At 33.2% G+C, this 27,794-nt stretch overlaps 5 protein-coding genes across 10 annotated transcripts; 4 read left to right on the top strand and 1 right to left on the bottom strand.

Moving 5' to 3' along the window:
- Window positions 1-41: 41 nt before the first annotated feature.
- On the top strand, window positions 42-4,765 carry LOC123905873 (acetyl-CoA acetyltransferase, cytosolic 1-like). Its single transcript, XM_045955642.1, has 14 exons — window positions 42-474; window positions 656-754; window positions 925-1,098; window positions 1,198-1,303; window positions 1,528-1,666; window positions 1,956-2,033; window positions 2,120-2,185; window positions 2,642-2,727; window positions 3,357-3,456; window positions 3,534-3,644; window positions 3,720-3,761; window positions 3,917-4,003; window positions 4,234-4,319; window positions 4,394-4,765. The coding sequence occupies exons 1-14, from the start codon at window positions 456-458 to the stop codon at window positions 4,425-4,427; spliced, it is 1,227 nt and encodes a 408-aa protein (XP_045811598.1). The 5' UTR covers window positions 42-455; the 3' UTR covers window positions 4,428-4,765.
- A 2,032-nt stretch (window positions 4,766-6,797) lies between these two features.
- On the top strand, window positions 6,798-9,663 carry LOC123905875 (WEB family protein At1g12150-like). The gene is made up of 2 exons (XM_045955650.1): window positions 6,798-6,970; window positions 7,511-9,663. The coding sequence occupies exons 1-2, from the start codon at window positions 6,818-6,820 to the stop codon at window positions 9,059-9,061; spliced, it is 1,704 nt and encodes a 567-aa protein (XP_045811606.1). The 5' UTR covers window positions 6,798-6,817; the 3' UTR covers window positions 9,062-9,663.
- Window positions 9,664-9,715: 52 nt separating this feature from the next.
- On the bottom strand, window positions 9,716-14,217 carry LOC123905874 (phosphatidylinositol/phosphatidylcholine transfer protein SFH9-like). 6 transcript variants are annotated; one of them, XM_045955649.1, is made up of 11 exons: window positions 13,886-14,217; window positions 13,742-13,776; window positions 13,262-13,345; window positions 13,112-13,165; window positions 12,923-13,000; window positions 12,723-12,776; window positions 12,525-12,584; window positions 12,344-12,439; window positions 11,875-11,976; window positions 11,661-11,741; window positions 9,716-10,487 (listed from the first exon to the last, which is right to left on the bottom strand). In XM_045955649.1, the coding sequence occupies exons 1-11, from the start codon at window positions 13,944-13,946 to the stop codon at window positions 10,173-10,175; spliced, it is 1,020 nt and encodes a 339-aa protein (XP_045811605.1). In that variant the 5' UTR covers window positions 13,947-14,217; the 3' UTR covers window positions 9,716-10,172. The 6 variants fall into 6 exon arrangements, with proteins under 6 accessions (XP_045811605.1, XP_045811604.1, XP_045811602.1 ...); XM_045955648.1 differs by having other exon boundaries at window positions 13,742-13,779; window positions 13,886-14,201; XM_045955646.1 differs by having other exon boundaries at window positions 13,112-13,345; window positions 13,742-13,779; window positions 13,886-14,112.
- A 1,807-nt stretch (window positions 14,218-16,024) lies between these two features.
- On the top strand, window positions 16,025-18,565 carry LOC123911242 (U-box domain-containing protein 54). Its single transcript, XM_045962615.1, has 4 exons — window positions 16,025-16,549; window positions 16,690-16,889; window positions 17,486-17,526; window positions 17,810-18,565. Exons 1-4 carry the CDS (start codon window positions 16,225-16,227, stop codon window positions 18,051-18,053), a joined length of 810 nt encoding a protein of 269 aa, XP_045818571.1. The 5' UTR covers window positions 16,025-16,224; the 3' UTR covers window positions 18,054-18,565.
- Window positions 18,566-24,518: 5,953 nt separating this feature from the next.
- Window positions 24,519-27,693, top strand: LOC123911043 (AUGMIN subunit 1-like). The gene is made up of 6 exons (XM_045962359.1): window positions 24,519-24,862; window positions 24,954-25,086; window positions 25,169-25,303; window positions 25,713-25,836; window positions 27,094-27,231; window positions 27,327-27,693. The coding sequence occupies exons 1-6, from the start codon at window positions 24,631-24,633 to the stop codon at window positions 27,432-27,434; spliced, it is 870 nt and encodes a 289-aa protein (XP_045818315.1). The 5' UTR covers window positions 24,519-24,630; the 3' UTR covers window positions 27,435-27,693.
- The last annotated feature ends 101 nt before the right edge of the window (window positions 27,694-27,794 follow it).

Here is a 27,794-nt window from a genome sequence, read left to right as displayed (position 1 = left end):
TTGCTGACAGTGACACCATAATATCACCTTTCCCATTTATATAACCCTGTCTATAATATATATATATATATATATATATATCATCTTTATTGGATTGCCTGTCATTAACAAAACACGGGTCTTTACGCAGTTTTAGATCTCAGCCGTTTATTGAAAACCAAACACCTTAGTTTACACTATGATAACCAATATTAAATAAAAATCTGGTCCGTAAATTCCAAAACAGAAATTCAAGGGAGGGGATGAACCAAACCAAATCCAAATGCATGCAAGCAAGCAAGCAAAAGACAAGTGAAGTGGGCGAGGTCAACGTGGCAACGTATTACGTATTTAGCTTTCCAACGTTTTCTTTGTTCTCAGTATTTCCTCAGAATTTGATCTAGTATATATATTCTGTTCTGTTCCTGTCTCTTTTTCATCTCACGTTCCCTCTGCATCTTTTCCACATAATAATCATGTCTTCTAAATCCCGAGGTAGTTCTGTCTGTCTGATTTTTTAATTTCTTATTTTTCTTTTAAATAAAATAATTCCAATCATCTTATATATGCAAATTCATGTATTATTTCTTGATCATAAATGGAAACAATGATTCTTTTGAATTTGTTATTTAATCATTGCTTAACTGGTGTTTATGTTTTGGTTTGGTTATTACAGATGTTTGTATTGTCGGTGTTGCAAGGACCCCAATGGGTGGTTTCCTTGGCTCCCTATCATCTCTTTCAGCAACACAACTAGGCTCACTTGCTATTAAGTGTAAGCAAAGCAAATCACTACTATATCCTTTTACCTTATTTTATTTTATAGTTTATGCGTTTTATTATAGAAATAGCTTATACATAAGCACTTATATGACTTAAGTCGACAAATATTTATCAAAATTCTGCTTGTCTTGTGTTCTAAGTTGATGATATATAAATCTGCAGCTGCTCTCAAGAGAGCCAATGTTGATCCATCACTTGTGCAAGAGGTGTTTTTTGGGAATGTTCTTAGTGCTAATTTAGGGCAGGCTCCTGCTAGACAGGCTGCATTAGGTGCTGGAATACCTACATCTGTTATCTGCACTACCATTAACAAGGTCTGTTCATCAGGGATGAAAGGTATAATCCTTTTTGTTCATTTCAGAAGGGTTTTCACAGACACTTAAATGTCAATTTTTTGTCTGTGATGAAATCATGATTTCATCTTTTTCATTGCAGCTACCATGATTGCTGCACAGACTATTCAGTTGGGTCACAATGATGTTGTTGTGGTTGGTGGTATGGAAAGCATGTCAAATGCACCTAAGTACATTGCGGAAGCAAGGTTTTTTCCTTTTCTTTCAGGAATTTTTTATACTAGTACAATGCTTTGAAATCTTTTGATGAAATATGCTAAGCTCAATGGAGGACTTTAGTTACCTTGTTGAAATTATGCTATCTAGTTACATCTTATAAGTCCGCATTTGATGAAACCCAACTTTCTTTAACCATCATTTTATTTGGTTAGTTATCAATGTTCACTGTTAACATATTTTGTATCTGAACCAGGAAGGGATCTCGCCTAGGACATGATACTATCATTGATGGTATGCTCAAAGATGGCCTTTGGGATGTCTATAATGACTTCGGCATGGGAGTTTGTGGAGAAATGTGTGCCGAAAAGCATGCCATAACTAGAGATCAGCAGGTAGTGCTCTCTAGTGAATCAGTTTTAATTTTCCAGTAGATTTTACTCTTGTTTCTTGCGTTTCTTACTTTAATAACTTTTCCTAAGTCCTTTATCTGCTTCAATTATCTTAATCAATATCAACACCTGGAAGCCTTTCAATGTGGTTGACACTCGATAGGGCCAGGATCCTTCCGACCACCACAACCTCTTGAGCATTTTTTGCAACTCCTTTGAATCTTTAGTTGAATCAGAGGTTTGATTTTTTTTTTTTGCTCTGCTATTATAATATGTATATGTTGTTTTTCAGGACTCTTATGCCATTCAAAGCTTTGAGAGAGGAATATCTGCACAAAATGGTGGTCATTTTGCTTGGGAGATAGTTCCGGTATGATTATGATTCTTGCCTACATTGGAACTTTTGATAACTTATCCAGTATTGTGATTTTCAATCAACACTTTTTGCTCTTGCAGGTTGAAATTTTCAACGGAAGAGGAAAGCCTCCCACACTAGTTGATAAGGATGAAGGTTTGGGGAAGGTAAATAGATTAATATAGAAACATGTGAAGTATTCTAAATGTACCATATGGTATGTAGTGGATACTCATAGATTTTATGTTTACATTGTTATTGTCATCTGTGTGTGTGTGCGGTATACTGACCAGAGTTACTAAGAAATGGTAGTTTTTGGGAGGTTGTAATTTTTTTTTTTTTAGCTTTTTCCTCATTTACAGAGCTACAGAAATTTATCAACTCTGTGAAAGCGATCTGTACATATTTTCAGTTGTCTTTAATGTTAACCGTTGGATTTAGCATTTTGTGACTGCAAAGGTTCAAGTTATGTTGAATACAAAAAACTAAACTGAAATTGTTATCAATTGTTCATAACGGTAGAAACCTTCAACTGAAATTTGTATGAAATATACTTGCTACCTTTTGGCATATGGTGAAAACTTGTATGTTTCGATTGATAATTTTCTTATCCGTGTTGCCAGTTTGATGCTGCAAAGTTAAGGAAGCTTGGACCAAACTTTAAAAAGGTTGGGGGTACTGTGACTGCTGGCAATGCTTCTAGCATAAGGTTCCTCTCTCTCTCTCTCTCTCTCTCTCTCATTCTGAGAGGAAAAAATCACAAGATCTTGTAATCCAAAAATAGTGTCTTCACTATGATGTAGAATATTCAATGACTTAACTTTCCTAATACAAGAGGACTTCTCTCGATCACACTCGACTAGGGGACGACTTATAGTACTTCTCACAAAAAAAGAGTGATTGAAATATGGAAAAAGCTCTCTCTTTTGAAGAGGATTAACTTGCCTTCTTGCACCAATTCTTCACAATTCCCTCTTTATATAGTGGAGGGATGTGGCTTCATCCAAAAACGAGATTATTGGATATTAATTGTTTTTCATATTTCTGAGATTTCTTGATTGCATTTTCTAAGATGAATATGACGGTCTCAAGAGTGAAGGATATTCCAAGACCTCAGAATATTCCCGTTAATTATTTAAGAGTGAAGGATTTTCTAAGATGAATTATCAAGATCCGTTAGTCATAGTGTTCCATCAATTATGGAGGATTGTCCTATATGTCACTGCAAGAAGTTTGCTTAATAAATTCCCATACCTTGCAAAATTTGAGATTGGTAACCTAAAGGTTCTAAATTGCATGCTCTTTTGTTGATAATGCGTTGTTTATTGACTTGACTAGTGATGGTGCCGCTGCATTAGTGCTTGTGAGCGAAGAGAAGGCACGAGAGCTTGGTTTACATGTAATTGCAAAGATAAAAGGATTTGCTGATGCAGCTCAGGTTTAATAACATATTAAAGTAAAACTTGATTGATACGAGCATTTGGAACCGAAACTGAAACAAATGCATTTTTGCAGGCACCCGAATTATTTACAACTGCTCCTGCCCTGGCAATCCCAAAAGCTATATCAAATGCTGGTCTTAAGGCTTCTCAAATTGATTATTATGAAATAAATGAAGCTTTTTCTGTACGGAACACTTCACATATTTTATTCGCTCATGCACTCTTACTTTATGCTAATCATGTACTAACTTCTATGCAGGTTGTGGCCCTTGCGAATCAGAAGCTTCTCAGTCTTGATCCTGTGAGGGTTCATTTCACTCAGCTCTTTGGCTCTTTTTGCTTATTAACATGTCATTTTTTGCCTGTTTTGGATGCTTCTTCATTTTGGTTCCTCCATTATACCCTAGTATAATGGCTTAATAAATAGACAACTCGTGTATTTCCTATCAAATGCAGGAAAAAGTTAATGTGCATGGAGGAGCTGTATCATTGGGACATCCTTTGGGTTGCAGTGGAGCTCGCATCTTAGTTACATTATTAGGGGTAACTTGTGACCTCGGTTACTCTATACATAATTTTTTTGCACCCTTGGCCCTCATGTTCTTACACTTATCCATGTCTGTAAGCCATGCTGTTGTTATCGATTCCATGTCTGATAGGTGATAACTATATAAATGCAATTTTAAGATGAAACACATGGTTCTGGGAAATGCATTAATTTTATTTTCCCTATTTTCGTGATCTGTGAATATATTAGCCGTGTTATGTTTCAGGTGTTGAGACATAAGGGTGGAAAGTATGGTGTTGGTGCCATTTGCAATGGGGGAGGAGGTGCATCTGCTCTAGTCGTTGAGCTCATGTAAGCCTTTCTATTTTTATTTGTAAAGCGTAAAACAAGTTCTTTCTGGGATGTCTAACTTCTGCGTTTTGCAGGCAAGGTGCCACTTGGAGACGTTCGTCATTGTGATAAAGATCTCCTTACATCACACTGCTTTCCAACACTGCTACAACATTTTTGGAAGGACAAAACATGTAGGTCGGTTTAACAGAAGAAATGGTCACCATTTGTTATGTCTTTTTATGAGCTATATCTAAAGGTTATCAATGCAAAGTTGAGAAGAGAGAATAGAGAAATATGTTCTAGTCTGAAATCTGACATGAAGATTTAGTGTACATTTGGATTGTCAATGAGTTTAACTGAATCACAGAGTCACTGTGATTTTGGCAAAAACTACACGTAATAACTTCAAGTTCAACAAAATCATTGTCACCATGATTTAATCAAATTTATTGTGATTCCTAATGTGTACTTAATCTTTACATTGAATGGGATAACACTTATGTTGCTGCTACAAGAGCTTAACAGAAATATCACAACAGACTAACTACCTTTTAACTAATTTCTCACTACACAAGCTAATCTCCTTTAATTCTCCATCAGTTCAATCTATCTTGCACAATTTTTTTAATACCCTTGTGCCTAGCTAATTCATGTATCAGCAGCCAAATTTTTTGTCCATAATTTGGATCTTTGGACTTTTATAAGCAATTTCGTTATCAATCTTGATGTTTGACAAACGCACAAAATCATAAGTATATTAGAAATTTAGAATATTAACTATGCCAAAAAATTAAAATAAAATATTTTCTTACGAAGCCCCGTCCTAATTAAAAAATGAATTATCGGTACTTTCTTCATTTTTTTCTTAAATTGGAAGAATTGAGAAATTATTATTAATTAAAATGACACCGATAATTATTTTACAACCGTATTTGATAATATGTAAACTTTGTATTTTGAGATTACAATGTTAAACTCTCTACCTCTTGAGAGAATTATTGATATTTTCTTCATATGGAACCATTATATTAAAATCTAGTCTAGGACCAAATTGAATATCTATCATTCAATTTATTTTTTTAAATAAGTTAATAGTCAACAATTACTTGCATATATTTTTCAATGAGATGCCTCTTAGACTAAATAGAATTGATAATCATAAGAAACAATATGTATGTGTTGGGAGTATACTTGTGTATTTTTGGGATACATTTTTTTGGTCAAACTACAATTGTTAACTTGTGAATTGATCCATATAGTCCATTACCTTAATATTTTTCTTTTGGCAAGATTTTGCTCCTATTTGCATGGAATGTACCTAGTTAAATTCATTACATCCCAACCATAATAAATCCATAAAAAGGAAATATTTTTTTTTTTAGGGGTTGGACAAAAAAGTATTGAATCTCTCAACTTAGACAAGAATATCTTCAATCTCCTCAATGATTATTATAATAACACATGGATTATAGTTATTAGTACAATTGAAGGATCTAACGATATTAACTTTGTTATCTTAATATAAACAAATTAGATCAGCAAGATTTTTCCTTTGGATCATAATCTAATTAAATCATCCTTACCATGCAAGAAGAATGACAACAAATAGCCAACATATAAACATGAGGTATTGAGCTGCACCTTGTGTTTTTTTTCCAAATTACATTTTTACCATGGAATGTCTAGCGTGGCAATTTTTCACGCTTATTAAGAAAAGTTGGTAGTACAATAAATGTGTACTTTTTGAGATTACAATTATTATATTGTCCTTTGTGAATAGATGTATTTGTAGTTAACTTTACGTATTTCAATGCAAAGTAGGGATATATTTGGAAAAGTAATAATAAATGTGTCTAGGGAATTGAAAATGAGCTTATATTTAGAGACAAATTTTTTCTTTGAAAGGGTGCTTATAATTAGGGACGAAGGGAGTAACATTTTTGTATAATAAGGTAAAAGGTCATTTTTGTATTTAACCTGTCTGTTTGGTTGGTAATGGTATAATATACTGTCAAACACATCCACAAACCTCTCTGTCCCTTGTGCCAAAATAGCATAACTAATTCTTCATCCTATCAGATTTAACCAACCATTATCTGAGATTTTCTTTTCAAAGGCCATAGAGAATTTTAATGTTAGGTTGGACTCAAAGAACCTACCTTTTCATCAGGGTTCTTTTGAGTTCCAACACCTTTTGCTTTTGAGATTCATTCTACGGTTTTTTCACCCTTCATCTTTGTTTCTTTCAAGTAAGAATATATATAAATTGTTTTCCATTCTTTTAACATAATAATAATAATAATGTGTCTGCTTTGTGATCATATATACATATGTCATTCAATTTACATTGTGTGTTTAAGGAGATGAAATAACGAAAAATATATAATGTGGTACAATAATATGATCATATTGTATATTTGGTTTTTTGCAGATTCATATACATTGTATTCATTTAATAATCAATAGAATGTTATGGTTGCAGATAGTATATATATTTCCAATTTAGAGCAAAGAGAATGAAAAACCAAAGAAAGGTGGATTCTCCAAGGGGAGAGGTTGGAGAGATTGACACAAGGGCACCATTCCAATCTGTCAAAGCTGCTGTTAGTTTATTTGGTGAAGTAGCAGTCCCTAAGGACAGATTTGCTGTCAAGAGAAGATCATCAGAGGTATATACATCTAATATAATAAACTTTTTTTTTCAATTAAAAACAAATCTAGAACGAGACTCGTGCATGCATAGAAATTGTTTTTTTAATAAAACATTAGATGTTATGTTACTTTGTTATCTTCCTTCAAAAATGCAGAATTTGAAACAAATGTTGCACTTATTAACCCCCCTAACATAGTAAAAATAATAATATGAAATGCACAATTTCTAACAATAAATCGCGAAGCTTATACAACTATATATACAAATGAATTATTTTAGAAACCTATTGTAAAAAAATAAAAAAATTGTTTTAGCATAGAATTATTCTATGGCATTCTATGAAGTTATAATATCCCATTGAAGATTGAGTAATCTTTTAAAATGCTGTTCTAAATTTTTAATTAAATTGGTAGAAGTAATGTAATATATATGTTGTTCTAAATTACTATTTTTAATATCATTGCATGCCACACACATTTTGAGGATGATTTCATTTTTCATGTTAGTCTAAGTCACATCACAGCTAAAAATTTAATACTTGTTTGCTAATCTGCAGAGTGTATTTGAAAAGGAGACACAACTTATCTTGGCCCAAAAAGAATTAAACAAGTTAAAGAAACATGTATTGAGTGCTGAGACGACGAAAGCCAAAGCACTTGCTGACCTTGAGAAGGCCAAGGAGACCCTTGAGAATTTGACAACCAAGTTGAACAATGTGAGAGAATCCAAGCAATCAGCAATGGAAGCGGCTGAAGCTGTGAAGAATAAGGGAAAACCTTTTGAAAAGACACTATCCCTAAAAGCTATAGGATATGAAGCTTGGAAACAAGAACTAGAACATGCAAGACATCAGTACATGATTACAGTAACCGAACTAGATTCTTCCAAGCAAGAACTCACAAAAATCAGGCAGGATCTTAATGCAGTTTTGGAGGCAAAGCTGGCAGCACTCCAGGCAACAGGAGAAGCTCAGCGTTCTGCAAAATTAAACTCAGAAAGGATTGGTGAACTCTCAGAGGAAATTTCAAGCATGAAAGCATCGATAGAACAATTGAAACTCGCCTCTACACAAAATGAAACACAATTTGACTATTATAGAACTGCAAAAGAAGAAGCACAGAAAAAACTGGAGGCCTTAAAGAATGAATATGATGATCCAGAATTAATCCAAAGTCTAGACGCCAAACTTGCCGAAACAGATGCAGAAATTGAGTCTCTTCAAGAGCAGATGAAAAAGCTCCATTCTTCTAAGATGGATTCTGTCAGACAACTAACTTCAGAACTCAAAGAAGCCACAAAGACACTGCAGGATGTTGCTGCAGAAGAAATCTCCCTTAAAAAGCTAGTATATGTTCTTAGGACAGAATTGAAGCAAGTGAAGAATGAGCAAGATGAACTGAAGGAGAAGAAACAAGCGGCAGAAGAGCTTGCTGCTAACCTTACCAGTGAATTGCAAGAGAACATGGAAGAGCCAAGGCCTCAGCCAGGTACAGTGGACGATGTTGAAGCTAATATGTTCTACGTGCAAAATTGTAAAATCCAGAAGCTACAATCAGAGACAGAAGATGCAAGAAAAGAAGCAGAAGAGATGAGCAGAAAGGCTCGGGAACTGAAGCACGAAGCTGAAGAATCCCGAGCAGTGGCTGAAGAAGCCGAGAAAAACCTTGAACTTGTTCTGCAAGAGGCTAAAGAAGCAAAAGCAGCAGAACAAAGAGCTATTAAAGAGATGAAGATTCTGTCCGACGTGCAAAGTAGACTCTCGATTTCAAAATTCAATGGTAAGATCAGGATGTCAAATGAAGAGTTAGAGTCATTAAATGGAAAAGTGAAGGAATGTCAAGATTTAGCAGAAAAAAAAGAGGCATCTGTCATGGCTGAGCTGCAGGCAATGTACACAAGGAAAAATGAATTGGACAGAAAGGTGGAAGCTAACCTGAAAGCTATTGAGGAAACAAAGGCTGCAATGGAGACGGCTTTGTGGTATGCAGAGATGGCAGATTCTGCAAAAGTGGCAATTGAGCATGAACTACAAAGATGTCGTCAACCTGACAGTACCCCTTCACCGACGTCAGATTGTTCAGATAATTCTTCACCATTGAGCATCTAGAGCTGAAAGCAGATCTTTAAAAACTAAATGGGAAAGAAAACAGATTGGTTGATTCTTGTTTTGGCTTTTTACCTTTTTCTTGGAAGAAAAGAAGACTCCTTGCATTGGAAGATCTCGTAGTATAATCAGTAACTCTTACATACAATTGGAAACCATAATTAATGTTTCCATTTTTCATAAATAAAAAAGCATCTTCAAAAAAAAACTTGTGCAAATACGATTTCTTCATTGTTAACATTCTGGTTTTTTCTTCTTGATGTTCCTAGGTCCCTTACCAAATAAGTTTCGGGCTATGTGTATATTCCAATTCCAGGGAGAAACATAAGATGTAGCTATTCTTAATGGCACTTTATGTACATTCATGCAATGCTACAGAAGGTTAACTTACCGAAAATAAAGCATAAGTTGTCCCAACACACCATTCAAATTGACTATGGTTTGGTTCTGCTTATTATTTGACATTACTCTCTTTTTTTATTTTATTTTTTGACGCAATTCTCTCTTCATTGATGAATGCTACAAAGCTGGGATTCACAATAAGCCAAATCCTAGTAGAAGTAATTTGGACTTGCAACTTCTACACTAGTAGTACTCTATTGATTTTGTGGTATCAATTGAAAATTCTAAATGTAAAAATTAATAGTTGCATTGTCATGCTCAAATTTTTGTAACTGTGATATAAGTGATAGTTATTGAATTGTTACACACTCTTCGAGTCAGTGTCGAACTCCTTACAAATTAGGATTCTTTGTCTAGCATGCCTTTCCCAAGAAGGGGCCTATATTTTTATTCCCTATCCATACTACTTGAGACCTCACTTCCCTATCCATACTACTTGAGACCTCAATCTACAATTAACAAATAGATAAAATAAAGATGGAAATTAAAATAATAGAATAACAGCCTCAAGGCTCTAAGAATCTATTAATGTTTCCTTCCATCATGAAATCATCGAGTCATCCCAGTTTTCTACAAGATTGGGGTTCCACACCTTTTGTTTCTTTCTTCCTTCTTTCAGTAGTTTCCCATTTCCTGTTTTTTGAGCTATTAAGCTAACCTTTTTCAGCTATAGTGGGTTTCCTTCTTGTTACTGGGCTCGAGTTGTCTTGGATTAGGCCTGTCTTCCAGTACAATTGTTCAATTGTTCCTTATCGCCATTCAAGGTTAGGCCATCAAACTCTGACTCTATAGTCTTGGCAATCCTTGTATCCACATCTGGAGGTTCTGGAAATTCCACATGAAATGATCCCTGCTTGATGGGTGCAACAACTTCGTGGAGTCTGGCTTGCTGGTTGATGTAGTTGTAGAGCTGTTGATGGAAGGGATGATCCAGGGAATAGCAATTTTTGTTTCCACCTTCTAAATGTCTGGATGATCCAGAGCCTTCTTTTCTACAGAAATGTGGCAGAGATGGGTAATCCATGATCTACACGCCAAATTTAATTGTTAAATTCAATTACACAATATAAAAATAGACATTAAGTACCATAAAAAGAACAGGCATCCGACTTGTAAGAAAACTACCGTGTGCATTCTAAAAGGAATAAAATAAATAATGTGAAGAAGTTCAGAACCAATAAATGCACCTCTAGGAATGACTTCTGCTGCTTTTCATAAACAGATTTGAGTCTTATAAAATGAAGGGGGCAATTTAAAAGGTAAGTGTGGAATCATAACTACTAATTTAAAAATGAAAGGCTGAAATTGTGATAAAAAAAATAATGTATGATAAACTATGAAATTACTAAAAGCTGCTTAATCTTTAGCGCACCGGACATTTATGGACCACAAAGGTGTTTTCTCTTTAGCGCGCACACGTGCTGAGATGACACAAATGTTACTCATCAATAAAAAAATGATTTTGATTGAATCAAACAGTTGAAATATAATTAAGATTGGTAGGTATTGATGTCAAATTTTACAAAATTTAAACAGCAATAAGCCTGTGATATATACGTAGGTAAAAAACTTGAGTTATAACTTATAATAATATAAATAGATTGTGAATTAGAAACATAGAAAACTTGAGTTACAGGTCCACAGACTAATTAAGCACTTTCTCCAAACGTATATGTTGTATACTATTCCAATTCTGAAACAGGTAATAGGGTTGTTTCTACATTTACAACTGCAGTTGGTGTTTTCAGTGACTTGTTTGGGAAGTTTGAACCATTTTCCAACAACTAGTTTCAAAGGCTTTGTGGAGTGTAACGAGGGCAGGGTTTTATTTCAGTGTACAGTAAATGCAATATTAAGGACATCTATGTGGCTGAAAGAAATACAAGAACTTTATGGTGACATTCTCTAATCTGAGGCAAAAAAGGGCCAAGGCACCTCTATATATCTGTCCTGCTAAACTAATGGCTTTTGTATAGTGGCCTGGCCTCTCGTCTGGTATGCAGTAGAAGTGTCTGGATTTGTTTTCCTAATGTATTTTTTTATGTCTATAGTGCATTCTTTATTATTATCTTGAATCTTCAAAAGATATTATGCATTTCTCTCATATTATGAAATTATTAGGATCTTATGGATTGCAAAAACCGAGATTGTTATAAACAGGAGAAAAAGTATTGTTTTCCTTCATAAACAAAAACCTTACCTTTAATAGCTCATCTCGTCCACATCCTGGTAAGACCTGCACTTTTCTTCTTGTCCTCTCTTGTAAAAGTGGCTTCACAACCTGTTAATACCGAGTGTTTAACATATTGCTGTGGTTTCCTTACAAATTCAAATGCTATATAAAATAAAAATGTCATGCAGGAAACCAAGCCATAAGGAACAACATCCTTTTTTTGGTAACAATAATAGCTCACCTTCCAACAAGCTGAAAATACGTATGGGGCATTTACAATGTAATAAGTATGTGACTTCTCAGGGTAGTTCTGATCATCAATGGATGATATAATAGTTAACAACTGCAACATCAACATGAACAAGTCAATGAATGATATAGGGCATATAGATTAAAAAAACAGTAGGAAAAATTTGAACATTTTACGCTGTATGTAATTTTCATGAAGCATTAAATTAAAAGTTCGACCTCAACTCCAAATCTGGGATTAAAAATTTGTGTATGTCTAGTACTTGACTTGTATCAGATATACTAATTTTATTGATCCTGGCATATTAATGATATTTTCAACATGCTCTCATAGGTGTTCACTATACCAACTCTATACAACTATACTATTCAAAAATGCCTTATCAAAAACATTCAATTCATAGTTATCCATGGGTATGCTGGTCCTAATGGATCAAGTAGCAGTGCAAACATAAAGGTACCTTAATCTTATTCAGGGCCGACAACTTCAGACCAGTCATGTCTAAAACCTTTACACAAGTGGTAATAGGCCGTCCATGCTTCTTCGATGCAGAAGGCTACAACCATATCATGGGTCAGAAGAAGAGGACAAAAAGCTCAACTAGCAGGTTAAGTATGAAGACTCTAAACACTAATACTCACCAAGACTACACGATCACGATATTCATTAATTTGAATGTGGGACTGCACATAATAATGGACCTGTAATCATACAAATGTGAAATGAGATCAGAAGGTATTTGACCATGATGGTTTAAGATAAAGGATTAGATACTGATCCAAAAAAAAATTACTACTCATATGCAACATGATATTCCTTTTTGAAATGATTGAACTTACGGATGCTTTGTCAAATGTGCTAAGCCCTGCACCAATTGCAAAGACAGGAAGACCCTGAAAAAGAAGGCAGAAAATAGATGCATAACTTTATTTTTAAATAAAAATGAAGGATATAAACCAACTAGGTCATAACATTTGAATTGATGTAAGCAAACAGTTCCACTTAAGGCACAAAAAAGATTATGTTTGAGAATGAGCACCTCTCTTGTGTAGCCGGACACTCCAATGAGTTGTGAATCACGTATTGTTCTATATAAGTCGGCAGGAAGAATTGGTTTCTGAAAAAGGAATCGCCATACAAACATATGTGATGCAATAGAGTAATTAGCAACTTCAAAATTGACTGCTGATGATGCACTGATAAGATAAGAAATTATATGCAAACTTACAGATAATATATTGTCAATCTGATTTTGTACTCTCCAGTTTAAACAATCAAGCAACTGAAAGCATGATGGAGAAATAAGGGACATTAGAAGGAGTGATCCGAAAACAATGAGCAAAAAGGAGTATTGATATATATAATATATTATATATACCATTTGATAAGCCTTAGAAGGATCCCAATCCCTTGCTTTTAGAAAGCGAGTCAAGTTTTGAGTGACATATCCTTGATGAACATTCTGAAGAAAGATCAGAGAGAATAAACAAATCTATCAATCAAATATTACAGTAGTATTGTATTACTTAAGTTAAGAATCTCAGTTTTTTTTTGTTTGTTTACGATGAAGCTGAGGATTGAACACAGTATCTACCCAAACCCTTCACCACTAGATCAGACCTAATGGCTTAAGAATCTTAGATTTGATCAAAACACATATAACTAGTGATTATTAAATTAATAAAATAGAGTATTTCTTGGTAGAAACATACTAAAGTGGTTACTACTCTAGATATTTAGTGTTTATTATTAGAATTAAAATTAATTAATGAATTTATGTTGGGAATATAGTTGATAAATTAAGTGAAAGCGTGTAACATAAGAAATAGTATAATTGAAAAGGGGTTGGACGACAAACCTGAAATGTTGTCTGCAGAAACGGGTCCTTATCAACTACTAGCGTGGTTTGAAATTGAAGAAAAGAAGAGAAAGAGAGTGAGAAAAGGGAATACTAATTAACAAAATAAGAAGCAGAAGGAAGGAAGGAAGGGAAGAAGAAAACCTTTTTGGATGAGTGCCTGCAATTGATCGATGGCATCCTGGGAATGAAGGTCCATTGACATTGGTCAATTAGTGTTTGTTTGTTGGTACAAAATTGAATGAATGAATGAATGAAATTTGAGATGCGAGAAACAGAGGTTAAAGTAATATATCTATATAGATAGATAGATATATATTGTTAGTTATGTTATGCGAGAAATAAGTTTGTTAACAACAAAACTAAAACTAAAACAAACTCGAACAAGAAGAATATATATGAAAGTAGTTAGTTTGTTTGATTGAGAAGTCAAAGTAAGTAGGATTCAATAAAGGTGCGCGGGTCTAGTCTACCATACTATACTACACTTATTTCCACATCTGACCATACTATTCAATATCAATGAATATTCAATTCACTGCGTTTTCCTTTCTTTTCTTTTTTTTTAAAAAAAAATTAATGGAGATATATTGACTGTGTAAATTACTTGTTCCTTCGTTTCTTAGTAATTTCTTAATTCTAGAATCAATAATATATCCCGTATTTTTCTATGTTTGATGATACCACGTTGTATTGTACTTGTATTTATATTTATTAGTCATCAGTCACTATTGTTGACTGTAAACTGCACCGAATATGTCCATGAGCATAGTTCAGTTTTTAAAGGATGTTGCATGTTAGATTGCATGAGTTGAGATTTGAATCTTGAATATTTCACTTATTCATCTTAAGGTAAAATTTCTAATCATCAGACTATATTTCTTAAAAATTGCATCGAATATTTCTTAAAAATTAGAGGGTTAATACGTGAACATTAATAAAGAGTTTGACTCAATAACAACAAAAATGTGGTTCAACATGGGGTTGCGATTTGCACATTATCTACTAATACACCTCACTCCTAAATATATTTTCCAACGATATGTTAATATGTCTTTATCGATTTTAAAGAGAGAAATTTGGCGTTGAAAAAAACAATTTTTCTAGTTTTAAGAAATTAAATACACAATTCAACGGATAATAGTTCTATGTTTACTTTTTTAATTAATAGTTCTATATTTCATTTTTTTTAACGTGATTTATTTTTTGACAAAATAAATTTGATGTATTGCATTTATAATAATAGGTTCAATCCTTGATGGACAATGATTAAAAACTTCGGAAAATTACCTTTTAAGCCCCTAGTGTTGCTTCTAAACCTCCCAAAAATCCAAAAACACCCTTGATTTTGGTTTCAGATTGGTTCGTATCCTGGTTTGTCTTCTAGATCTGAAGTTGAACATTTTTGGAACCTAGTATCCGAAATTTAGAGTTTGTGTTACAATTTCAAAACCAAAAAATGATATACCGGTGTACTAAAAATTAACATTTTTGTATGTGACAGAATACACAAAGACATAAATGTTAAAGGTAACCAATCACAATATCATTCTTGAAAATTTTCTAAAATATACTTGAAATATTGCAATTTAAGGGAGACACTAAACTTCATTCTAAGTCATTTTTTCATTTCTCTAGTACAAAAGATGAATCTTCTGTAAATTATCATTGATCGATATGTTTGATGATATGAGTGTTCAATTCATATTATGGGTTCAAAAGTATATATCCTGAAGAAAATTTGTATGTTAACTCATTTGCATCTAGTTTGCATAAACTAATGAGGGTGAATCGAACCTAAAACTTAGTGTGATACACACACTTTGAAAATTTTGTTCAATGTTTATTATGTTCTTCATCATCTTCTTGTTTAAATATTTGCAGCAGACCCCAGCACAAGATCTAACAATTATTTCATGAAAACAGACATTTTGTGTTAACTAAATCATATAAAGACTATACAAATATTATAAAAAAAAAATTAATATAAAAAAAGGTTAAATTATAATTTTTTATTTATTATACAGTAAATAATAACTCATTTTACTATTGATTTAAAGACCAATTCTACAAAAATCGAACCCAGATTGATTGTTGTACTGCTTTCACATAGTTAACATTCCTGACCATTGAAACATAATTGTACGGTCTAGATTAATCTAATATAATTTAATTAAAATTTTATAATTTTAATCTCAAGTTCTCAACTATTAATATTTAATCGAACGGTTGCCGGCAGTTACCGCATTTATGTGTTAAATCCATTTCCATAAAAATGATGTTGTTTATTTCCTTTATCTAGTTGAGTATCCCAATGTTTATTTGTTAGATGAAAATAAAAAGATAAAATCTTCTCTGTTTGAGTGTCATTCCCATCCCCTTCCTTCTTTCTTTCTTTACTAATTAGATAGATAGAGAAGAGAAGAGAGAAAATAAAACACAAACAAACTTGATCCTTCTTGATTCAATTTCAACCATTAAACATGTCGGCCAAGTCAACGGAGACCTTGCAGCACCATTCCCAGTACTCATCATCCTCCCAAATTATGTTCAACCACAACTACGCCACCGCCGGCATGTGTGAGATCACAGAGGAGGAAGAAGAAGTCCAGACAACCATCAACCACCACCACCAGCTTGATAATGAAATTGAAGAAGAAGAGTGTGTTTATGTGGCAGTTGGTAAAAGTGATACAAGCATGGAAGCTCTCTCATGGACACTCAACAACTTGTTCACTCATCACTCTACCAATACCATGCTCTATCTCATACATGTTTTCCCACAAATCAAACACATTCCTCATCCACGTAAGTAACTTTCATCTATCTATCTATCTATATATCTAGTATATATCTACTTTTTTATATTTATTTATAAATGCATGATAGTACAATTTCTTGTTGTTGATGGCCATGGATCTAATTGAATTAAAGATGTGTAATGGCAGTGGGAGTAGGAATGATTGCAAGGAATCAAGTGAGTGCAGAGCAGGTGGAGATTTATATGGACCAAGAAAGAGACAAGAGGAGACAACTCCTTCACAAGTTCCTCCATTCTTGCTCTATTTCTAAGGTTAAGGTGGACACCATCCTAATAGAAAGTGACTTGGTTGCTAAGGCCATCCTTGATCTTATTCCCATTCTTCAAATCTGTTCTGGACTGGGCCAAGAGCTGGCCCAATCACTTATGCCTAACATTTGGGGCATGGCCCAACAAGGGGAAACTTCCCCGACACGTCAGCCAATGACGTGTCCTGCTCGACATAACGGATTAGCTCCACGCTAACCATGTGCTCGTCTATCCGTGCACGATGATTCATTCAGCCTTAGCTTAACAGCTAAGCAGCACGTTCAACACGTGCTCCTTTATCCAAGCACACCTGTCATCGAGCCTATCCCTTACCCGCGAATAGCGGAACGGCTCCAACCAAGATAGAGGCAAATAACGGCCTTCCCCTACGATACAGGGACTATCTTGGCAGTTGAGTCTATTGGGCCGGTTATCCCGGCCCAATAGACCAACCTTTGGCCCAGCGCTGGGGGCACTATATAAGCTCTCCTAGACAGGAGAGCCAGGTATTCTAAACCATTCTACACTTTCTTTCTCTCTCTTCTTTTGTATCTCTCTGTTCACTTTGCTGACTTAGGCATCGGAGCACCTGCAGGTACAAACCCCCCCTTCGGTGTGGACGCTTGCTCAACGGACCGGCCATCAACCTATTCTGATCACCAGGTACGATCAAAATCACTAATTTAGTCATTGGTGCCAATAAATCCAATATAAGGTATTATTCAAATCAAATCAAACATATATAATTCATTTCTATTATTTTAGTTTCCTTAAAATGGATTGTCTAACGTTGGCTTCACCGTGAAAGAATCCGTGTATGTGTATGTTTGGTATCAGGATGACTGACTCATTGAGATTTTGATAAATGAAACATGATATCAAACATTGTACTATATATTTTCTTATTAATTAATTAATTAATTAAGCATTGTACAATTTTTTTTTTCTATTAATTAATTAAGCATTTCTTCACATTTGAATAACTTTTTTATGAACAGAAAATCAAGATCAAAGAAAGGAAATGGTGGTGTTGCTGATCAGGTAGTGCAGAATGCACCACAAAATTGCAAGGTTAGAGTTATTTGTGAAGGTAAGGAAGTGAATGAGCAAATGATGATGATGTCACAGTTACCCTCTCCTCAGATAATTACCACTACAAACTCTGCTAACAATGATAATTCTGTGAACACTAAAGAAAATGATTCTGTTTTATGTGTTTGTTTCAAGCCAAAGTTTAAATAACTATATTCATTCATTGTGTTACTCAATTACACAACATATATAGCAAAGGGATATCATATACTATATATATAGCTCTGTCAAGTTCTTTGACTCATGATAATGTAAAATGGATATTTTGAAATCTCAATATAGTGGATATGAAGTTTTAGATTTTGAAAACATAAAGAATTAATACACTTTTCCATACAACATGTTGTGTAGAGTTTGGTTTGTATTGAATTTGAGATTGAATTTGCCAGTATTTGTCCCTTTCTTGATTGTAATAATAAAAACAGCAAAATTAGGTCCATTATTTGTGAACATGGGTTAGGCTTCGGCATTAATCACACCATTGTATCATATGGTTGTATTTACGTGTGGTTAGTGTTTTTCCTTTCATTTTCTGGTTGGCACAATATTGTTATCATCACCTTGGTCACTATATTGTATTCTTCCTTGGTTATGTCGAAATGAAAGGAAATTTAGCATATCATTTGTAGTGTTAAAATAAAAAACAAATTTTTTAGTGTGTTATAATATAGTAGTATCTTTCAAGATTCAAGTGCTTCGTATTCATCCCCTATTTTATTTTATGTTAAACTAAGCATATGTTAGACTTTCATATGGGGTGCACACAAAGGCATATTCTGTTTGTGATTCTATTGTTCTCTCTTGACTTGATCAATATTAATTAATTATTGTATCGAAAAAAAAATATTAATTAATTATTCAAAGATATCTGTATCTGTATTATTAGGAATGGCAATTTGACTCATACTCAGAGGGTACCCGCAAAAATTACCCATAACGGGTAGGGTAAAAACCCGCATTTTGGGTACGGGCACATGTAATTACCCGCAAAAATGAACGGGTATGGGTGCGGGTACGGGTACCTTAGTACCCACCCCGTCCCATACCCGCATAATACATATTTATTTATATTAGTATATTATAATATATGTAAATCAATTTAAAACAATACAAATCTACTAAACTATTACATATTTTTAATAAAAATATTTATTTATAACATAATATAAAAATAATGGAAATATTTAACATAAATATGAACTTTAACATAAGGTTAGTAATAATTTTGTTTATAATTTTCATTAGTCAATATTAAAATCTTTAAAAAAAAATTTAATTCTATTAAAATTATATGATATTTTATAATTGATCAATTTATTTTTAGTAAAAATGCAGGTAACGGGTATGGGTATGGGTACCTAGGTACCCATAGGGTATGGGGACGGGGGCAAAATGTGTTACTCACGCGGGTATGTGGATGGGTACGAGTATTTTTTCAATCTGCGGGTATGGGGATGAGTACTATAGTACCCTACCTGATAGAGAGTTGAGGCTCTATCAAGCTATACTATGCTAAACCTAGGAAAGCAATAAAGAAAAGCAAGTAAAATAAACATAAAATAAAACATTCATTTTCATTCATTACTTTGATTTGTGTTCAACACTATATTTATACTACTTCTAAATGGATAAAATCTTAGATGGGCCTAAATGCCCAATTAACTAACAATTCAAGTAAAGTCCAACTAATAATATAAATACTATTAATACCTAACTTATTAATAAACTACTACCTAATAATTATTTAATCAACTACTATTAATCTTCTATCACTACCCTACCCATTGTCATCCCTATGTATTACGAACAAATTACATATATTATTCGTGCAATGTGTACACATGTATTTGATTTTTTGCATTCTAGATTCTTACATATACTTATTTTTAATATTGAACATAGTCAACTAAATAGTTAATCAGTTATCCATAAAATAAATTGTTAAAACAATTCAAGTTCGATAAAATAAATATTAAAACGGAATCTCTAAAATGTATAAGACCTGAAACCTCTCTTTATTGAACTTGTACCTCATTCAATTTTATTAGGTAAGTTCTTTTTTAAATAAAAAAAATTGGATTTCAAGAGGGCCAGAACCCAATGAAAAGAAACTAAGATAAGACTAAATGAGGATTAACAACTCCAAAACATCACATTGAAAACAAGATCAAATTTGAGTCACACAATGCTCATACACCATGAACCCACAACTGATCCACATAATCACAAAGGAACCCATTCAATTTTCACTCTAATGGTAAACTATGTGAAGAGGTCAAAATGGGTCCACAAAAAAAATATACTACTAATTTCTCTCAATGTCTCGATCTCAACCGTTATAATTTTTACGGTTATTAAAATTACTCATTAAATGTTCTTTCTCACTGAATAAATTATTCTCATTAATAAAAATTATTCTCATTCTGTACCAAAAAAAAATTTAAAAAAATCTCATTCTCATTAATAAAAATAAGGGTTATGCTAACTAATGATCCATGATATTAGTTAAAGAAATTCAAAAGAATAAGTTTTACAATTCTTTTTATCTTATTTAATTCCTTAATTACTACTTCATCCGTAATACTTTATAAACAAAATTGTTCATTGTATATTTAAAATATCTGGTCTATATTAACTGATTGGTCGTACAAAGACGAAAGTTGGCCATATATAATTATTCGTGAGTCCGTGTGGAAGGACTCTCACTCAACGGATCAAAGGTATATTGGGGATAATAGGCTGATGACTCCCAATAGCTCTTATCGACAAAGTTGTTTGGCACTTCGATGTCGCCTCATCACATCCTAGGCAGGGACGGATCCTGGAGCTTAGTACACCGGGAGCCGAAAAATAGTAAAATAATCAAAATTAATGTAGGTTTTTTGTTACATTGTCCATGTAATTTTTTTTATGTTATAGTATTATTTTTACGAAGTTCTTGTTTAATAGTGACTGGTGACTAAACGTCTCCGAGAAATATGTGGGGCACAAAAAATGAGTTATTCCCTCTCAATCTAATTTTGTTCATGTGCAAGAGTCAAATATCAATCTTTTGATCACTTACTTAAGAGACCCAAAACTCTTACCAATTGAAACAACTATTTTTTTTAATTAAAATGCTATATTTTTAATAATTCAACACCTATAATTGTTCGACAATATAAATATTTTTACACCATAAATACATATTAATTAAGTTCTTATTTATATAATCTAAATGATAAATAATAGATATAATTACAAATTATAATATACTAATTGTATATGATATATTATGTATATGTATGTATGTAATTAAAGGGAGGGGGGTCTTGGCCACTGCTTGCCCCCCTCCAGGTCCGTCCCTGATCCTATGGTTGATGAAGGTCCCAAGGATTCAGTTGTTCGTCGATTCAAATGTACGTACGTGAGTTGGATTAAGAACATCGTGAGATAGTTCGATTTTGATCTACCATTGGTGTTAAAGGGAGAACTGCGGGAGTCAACCCTAATACAAGATGACTGAGTATTATAGATCAGATACATTAAATATGCGATTAACTTAACAAATACAATTTTTCTTATAAAGTGTCATAGAATGAGTTCTCTTGCTTATAAAAAAAAGGCTTAAATGATTAATTCGTCTCTGTTCGTGAGTTTTTAGCTTTCGTCCCTGTATCGTTTTTTGTTTTAAAATAGTCCTTGAATGTGCAAATCTTTTTGGTCTTACATGGACAAATTGATTATCTAAACCTTATAATAATATGCATAATTCCAAAGGAACACAAAACAGTCCTAGGGATAAAAGGGTGTTGGGGATGGGATTGATAAGTTTATTGAAGCGCTTGATAATATTTAAATATTTGACAAAATATGGTACGGATCATTAGTATATGAAACTCTTTTTGATATATAAAATCGGTGGAATGAAATTGAAAATTAGGATTTGGAACATGAAAACATAAGACTGAACCCTAAACATAAGATTTTATCAAAAAGCACCTACAAAGGCATCTTCAATAAAGCCACAAATACAATCAGTGGAAAGATTAGACCAAACAAACTGCAATCCTGGCATAAAAAAGTGTACACGAATATATTTTCTACAGTCTAATTATATCACAGATATGTGGCAAACACCCAAAGAAATAACCAAAAAAAAAAAAACACAAACATAGTGGGATTCAAATACTTCAAACAAACTCTGTAATTTTTATTTGAGAAAATAGGGAAAAATTCCCTTCAATACAAAAAAATTAGGGTTTCATCTACAACACATTTACCAAGCTTTTTAGTAGCATTAACATGATCATATCTTTCTTACTACACTTGTGGGAAGTATTTTGATAAGTCAAGAACCGATGCCCTAAGTAGAAATCGATCTTCATGGACATCATTATTATGCTCCAAGGAAGACGTAGTTGGTGGTGGATGAATAACCTTCTTTCCATCTCTTTTGTGTGATCTCATGTGTCCATGTAAAGCCTTATTAGATGGAAAAAACTTCTTGCAAATCTGACAACAAGTATGTTCCTGTTTCTCATTATCATCATGGTGAGGAGAAGAAGAAGAAGAAGATAAGGACCAAGTAATGTTGATGGTGGTGCCCTTATTGATAGCATCGTGATGATGTGTCTTTTGTTTCTTGTGAGATGATTTGTGGCCACCGAGTGCGTTGCTGGAGCTGAAACTTTTGCCGCACAAATCACATTTAAACATTATTGTTAAACCTTGTAAATTTGCATGGTTAATTGAAGAAAGTGGATTGTGAAAAGAACAAGAAGGAATACTTTTATTCCTCATGATCAAGGGAGTTGAAGGGTATGTTTAGAGTGATGTGTTAGTGAGTGAGCTTCTTTATAGCTTTCTACGGCACAGAGATCTTTGGTTACTTTTTGTTGTTACAACTTACAAGTAATTCTCTATCAATTTTAGGTTTTTATACAATACCCTAAAAAAAAATTGGATAGACAAAGACAACCGATAAAAATAAATTAATTTGTTTTTTTTTTTGGTACAAAAATAAATTAATTTGTAAGTAGGGGTAAAAGTTAGTTGTAAATTTACTTAGTGGCTAATTCTTATTGGTTATTGGCTAAATTATCAACAATTCTTCTAAATACCTCACAACAAATTTAACTATCGAATGGAAATTCTTGAACAAATTTTTATGAATCTTTTGTGTATATCTCAATTCTTGAACAAAATTTTATTTTAGGAATCTTAAGAAAATATGTCATAAACGTGTATCAATGGATCAAATTTTTATTTTATTATAGGCTGAAGTGATCAATTCGTAAGTTCGCGAGTTTTTGATTTTTGTCCATGTATTTTTTTTTGTTTTAAAAAAATTTCTGAATGTGCAAATTATTTTGGTTTTGATCCTTGCCGTCAAAGTTTGTTAAAAAAAATGCATATGTGGCAAACGGAGGCTGATGTGGCAGCATATGACGTGACAAACAATGATGATATGACAAGATGATGCACAGTCATCCACTTAAGGGACCAAATCCAAAAATAAAATTGTAGAGAGACCAAATCCAAAAAAAGGAATTCAACACAAGCTTATATTTTTCCTAAACTCCTATTCGAATTCCCAAATTTCTCAACATAATCCTACAACGTTTGGATTTAAATGGGAAAAAGAAGTAATTTCTGTGTAAGACGGAGAGAGAGTCGGAGAGATGTTCAAACTCATGTTGTTGTTATTTGCATTTCGTAAAAAAAAACCTCAGATTCTAATGTGAAATCTTCACCGACTTTCCCAATTAAAAACTCTAAAACACAATCTAATTTTTTCCAATTATCAGATGAAATCATCGTCCACCACCAAAACATGTTTTAATGGATGTGATTCGAGAGATTCAAAAGAAGGGGAAAAAGGAATAAAAATGAGTCATCTTATCATAAAAGTTTGTGAATATTTGGATTGAAATTTGAGGATGATGAATGTCTTGGTTTCGGTTCAAAGTGTACTATTTAGATTTTAATGAAACTCAAATTTCGCAATATAAAAATTGTTTTATTAAAAAATAATGTCAAATTTTGAAGATGGTGATTAGTAAATAAATATGATCTTGTGGTTAAATCAAAATAAATGGTGTATCAGTAAAATCAATTTTTTGTTGGTTAAAAAGTTTTTTGGAATTTTAGGTTGGAGAGAAGAACAAAAATTGAAGAAGGAAGCTTTTTGAAGGAAGGAAGAAGAAAATATCATTTTAGTACCTCCAACACAAATTTATGATTTAGATAACCACAAGTCAATTTATGATTTTAGAAAAATAAGAAGAAAAATATGCTTTTGAGTTTAATTTTGTTTTTTGGATTTAATCTTGCTCTACAATTTTATTTTTGGATTTAGTCTCTATAAATAAATAAGGGTCTTGCTAACGAGTGCTCCCGGGGCATTCTTTAAGCATTCCATTTATAGAAACTTTTTATTCAAAAAGTTAAACATTACAATTTCCAATGCGTTGACTTTACGCATTCCGATAAAAATTCTATAAAAAGCTTACTATTTAAAGGCTTAAAGAGTGCCCGGGGGCACTATTTAGCATTTGCCAATAAATAAATGTATATCATCTTGATCATCCTCATTTTTCACGTTAAACGCTCCCACGTCATCTCCGTTTGCTGCTTTTTTTTTTTTTAAACATAACAGACTTTGACGGGACAAAAATTGAAACTATCTCCACCGTACCAAATTGAAACTGCAACCGTGTGAGACACTCACTCGCATAATCCATCAATGACCGATCAAGAGTCACCGGTGTCCACGGAAGCTTCCGGAATCGGCGAAGTAAAAGAATGGCTAGCCAAAACCTTCGAAGTTGCAGGCAAACCCGTTCCCGAATTCGAATACACTCCACGCAGTGTCTCTCATTTGCACCATCTCTCAACCCTCTCCAAATCTAAAGACGAAGCCGCACGTCTCGTCGCTCGTGATTACCGTCTCAAAGCCTCTGAATATAGATCCCAAGGTAATTGGATTACTACAAATTATGGTTAGGTTTGGTTAAATTAGATTAGATTAGATTAGATTAATTCATCTTTCTTAATTTCATATTGCAGCTGCTAGGATTAGAGAGATTCTGGAGAATGTAGGTTTGGCTCAGGAGAGTTTACCATCCAATGTTGTTGCGTCTGCGCAGGTTCTTGCAAATGTAGCTAATTTGTTGAATATAAGAGATACTGAACTTAGTAGGTGTGTTTTACTCTCACCATTTTTGTTTGTTTGTTTGTTTAATTTATATGCATTATGAATTTTGAAATTGTGGTTTTTTTAGCTTTCTTGTGGCAATGGGTGATATTTCTTTGAGGAAGACTGGTGTGGAGGAAAAAAGGGCTAAAGTGCATAAGGAGTCGAAGTTTCTTCTCGATTATACTAGAAAGGCTATAGCTAGGCTAACATATTTGAAAAGGTATGTTTTTTTCTCAATTCTGCATTCTCTGATACCATAATATTGTAACATTCTATTTTTTCCTATTAGGAAATTATTTGACAACTTTTAGAAATAAAGATAATTGAGAAATGTATAACAAATGTATTTTCTTTAGTAGGACTAAAAAGTTTTGCTTGGTGATAAATAATTTGAAGAATTATGCATTAGTATCAACAAAGTGAAATGTAGAAAACTTTTGTGAAAATACTACATATAAATAAGTAACAGTACAATGAATTAGGAACTCAGCAGTCGGCATAGAACTAGAAAGTTTTAATTTTGTACCAAAAACTACAGTAATGTGCTCAAGGGGACAAAATTACCTCGCTTTTGGCATACAATGTTCTTTTATTCTTCGCTTGTTTAACATGACACATTATGTGTTTAGAACATTAGCCCAATTGGAAGATGAAGTAGCTCCGTGTGAGGCTCAGATGGAAAGCTGGAGCACGAACTTGCAAGTGATGGCTGCAAAAGAAAGGCAGTACATGCAACAATCTGCCAACTATAAGGTACAAAGATTTTGTTTTCTTTTTGAGGGTGGAGGGGGTGTTATTGAATTTGGTTCTTTAAGTTGATATGTGTTTGAGAGTAACAGGAAAAGGGGGTGAATGTATTTGATGTTATTGTTAGATAAAAAGCCGCAGTGATATAGTTAGAAAAAAAAGGACTGAAAAGGAGTCCAACCAGAAAATATAGAGAAAAACATCAGTCAGTGGGGAAGAAGTGAATTATCCTCTACTCATTAAGTTGGCTAGCTTTGTTGCATAAGACTAGAATGTTGAAAAAACAAAAGTCACTCGAACAAAAGAAACAAAAAAGGCATAAACAAAATACAACAACTTTGCAAACTTGTGTGCTTATATGTTTTATGTATTCCTGTCACAAACTTGCAAGACTGTGGTAGATACACTGCAATGCAATATAATTTGATTAGTGTATTTTTGCTGTAATTTTTGTTGGATGATGGATTTGCCAAACTGTATTGCTATATGAAGAGAAAGTATAACACATTTTTTAATATGCTTATTGATATAGTTGCTGATTTCTAAATCTGTCATCAAATCAGATTGTATATTGAATTGACGATTCATTTCATGGAGGTTGTTAGGATAAATGAATGAGGGACAATCAGAGAAGCCAATCAGTTACCTAGAATTGTATTCAATTAGGAACAATTAGAGAAGCTAAGTAGTTAGAGGGAGGGAAGGTCATGTATAAATTTGGATGGAAGAAGGCACATGTGAATTTAGAAAATTTGTGTAGAAGAATGTTAAGTAAATCAATAATTAAAAATTTACTGAATAGAGACAGTATTATTGAAAGAAAACAGCATTTTTAGGTGACTAGTATTAGAGATAGCTTAGTTTAGCTTCCAAATGTTGTAAAGATAGCAAGCCTTGGCAAAAGACCTAACCAATCACAATAGTTAGTTATGCCAGCTGTACTGCACTGACACCTGTCAGTTACCATTGATAGTTTACAGGCTATAGCAGGTAATCAAAGTGGACCTATAAATGTAAATGATACCTGCTTAATTAAATCTGTAGTTTTTGCTACACATTCTACCTCACCTTTGATTGGACAAATTAACATTTTTGAAACATGACATTTTTCCGAAGTCTCAGTAGGTAACCACAGTTAAACAATCTCATGGAAGTATTTAATTTTTCTAGTCTTTGACAGATAACATGTTATAAACTGACTAAATCTTATTTACAAATTGTCTTTGTATTTATATTTTGAATCCTGAATAACATTTGGTGCAGGTGGTGCTCAACCATACGGGCTATTCCCCAGAGGTTAGCCATAGGGTTTTGGTTGACATGGCTGAGCATAGGAAGGAGCTGGAAAAGAAAACTAAGCCCATCCTTGATACTCTAAGGAGCTATCAAGACTTGCCTCCGGTATTCATATTTCTCATGCTTTCTGTTTGTTTTAGTTCCGGAGTAATATAGAACTTTGTTGATATTATTCTTACATTTGGGTTGGGATTATCCAGGATAAGGCTCTGGCTGCCTTAGCAATTGAAGATAAAAAAAGGCAATATGCTGCTGCTGAGAAGCATCTTGAAGATGTATTGCAAACAGCTCTTTCAAACTCGGGGTGATACACTAATGTAATTTATAAGCATATTTTCTGGGTTTGGTTTTAAGCTTCGCTTGTTTTTTTATTTTTTATTTTTTTTACAACAAGCTTCTGTTTTTAAACTAGGCTAAAAATGTATACTGCCTACAACAATGATATATTTGTGCTTCAATTGATAAATGGATCGGAAGACAGTTGACAGAAGTTGACCACTCATACAGAAACGTTGTATTAGCAATTGTATATTCAATTTTTTAATTAAATTATTACGTTTCAAGCCAGTTTAAATAACTACTATTATTATTCATTGTGTTACTGAATTACATATCAAAGCAAAGGGATATTTTGACTCCCTAATGTATAATGGATATTTTGAAATCTC

The sequence above is a fragment of the Trifolium pratense genome, linkage group LG2 (assembly GCF_020283565.1).
Source record: "Trifolium pratense cultivar HEN17-A07 linkage group LG2, ARS_RC_1.1, whole genome shotgun sequence".
NCBI lineage: Eukaryota > Viridiplantae > Streptophyta > Magnoliopsida > Fabales > Fabaceae > Trifolium > Trifolium pratense.
The sequence above is the reverse complement of the archived record's forward strand: the minus strand, read 5'-3'. Positions and strand labels throughout refer to the sequence as shown.

Excerpts from the sequence above, each read along its gene's own strand:
- LOC123905873 (XM_045955642.1), top strand. Across the intron at positions 3,457-3,533 it reads GATTTGCTGATGCAGCTCAG|GCACCCGAATTATTTACAAC; the intron begins GTTTAATAACAT and ends GCATTTTTGCAG. Across the intron at positions 3,645-3,719 it reads AAATAAATGAAGCTTTTTCT|GTTGTGGCCCTTGCGAATCA; the intron begins GTACGGAACACT and ends ACTTCTATGCAG.
- LOC123905875 (XM_045955650.1), top strand. The coding sequence starts at position 6,818 with ATGAAAAACCAAAGAAAGGTGGATTCTCCAAGGGGAGAGGTTGGAGAG. Across the intron at positions 6,971-7,510 it reads TCAAGAGAAGATCATCAGAG|AGTGTATTTGAAAAGGAGAC; the intron begins GTATATACATCT and ends GCTAATCTGCAG.
- LOC123905874 (XM_045955643.1), bottom strand. The coding sequence starts at position 13,946 with ATGTCAATGGACCTTCATTCCCAGGATGCCATCGATCAATTGCAGGCA. Across the intron at positions 13,346-13,741 it reads TTCTGCAGACAACATTTCAG|AATGTTCATCAAGGATATGT; the intron begins GTTTGTCGTCCA and ends ATCTTTCTTCAG. Across the intron at positions 10,488-11,660 it reads GACGAGATGAGCTATTAAAG|ATCATGGATTACCCATCTCT; the intron begins GTAAGGTTTTTG and ends TTTGGCGTGTAG.
- LOC123911242 (XM_045962615.1), top strand. The coding sequence starts at position 16,225 with ATGTCGGCCAAGTCAACGGAGACCTTGCAGCACCATTCCCAGTACTCA. Across the intron at positions 16,890-17,485 it reads ATCTTATTCCCATTCTTCAA|ATCACTAATTTAGTCATTGG; the intron begins ATCTGTTCTGGA and ends GGTACGATCAAA. Across the intron at positions 17,527-17,809 it reads GCCAATAAATCCAATATAAG|AAAATCAAGATCAAAGAAAG; the intron begins GTATTATTCAAA and ends TTTTATGAACAG.
- LOC123911043 (XM_045962359.1), top strand. The coding sequence starts at position 24,631 with ATGACCGATCAAGAGTCACCGGTGTCCACGGAAGCTTCCGGAATCGGC. Across the intron at positions 24,863-24,953 it reads CTCTGAATATAGATCCCAAG|CTGCTAGGATTAGAGAGATT; the intron begins GTAATTGGATTA and ends TTCATATTGCAG. Across the intron at positions 25,837-27,093 it reads AACAATCTGCCAACTATAAG|GTGGTGCTCAACCATACGGG; the intron begins GTACAAAGATTT and ends CATTTGGTGCAG.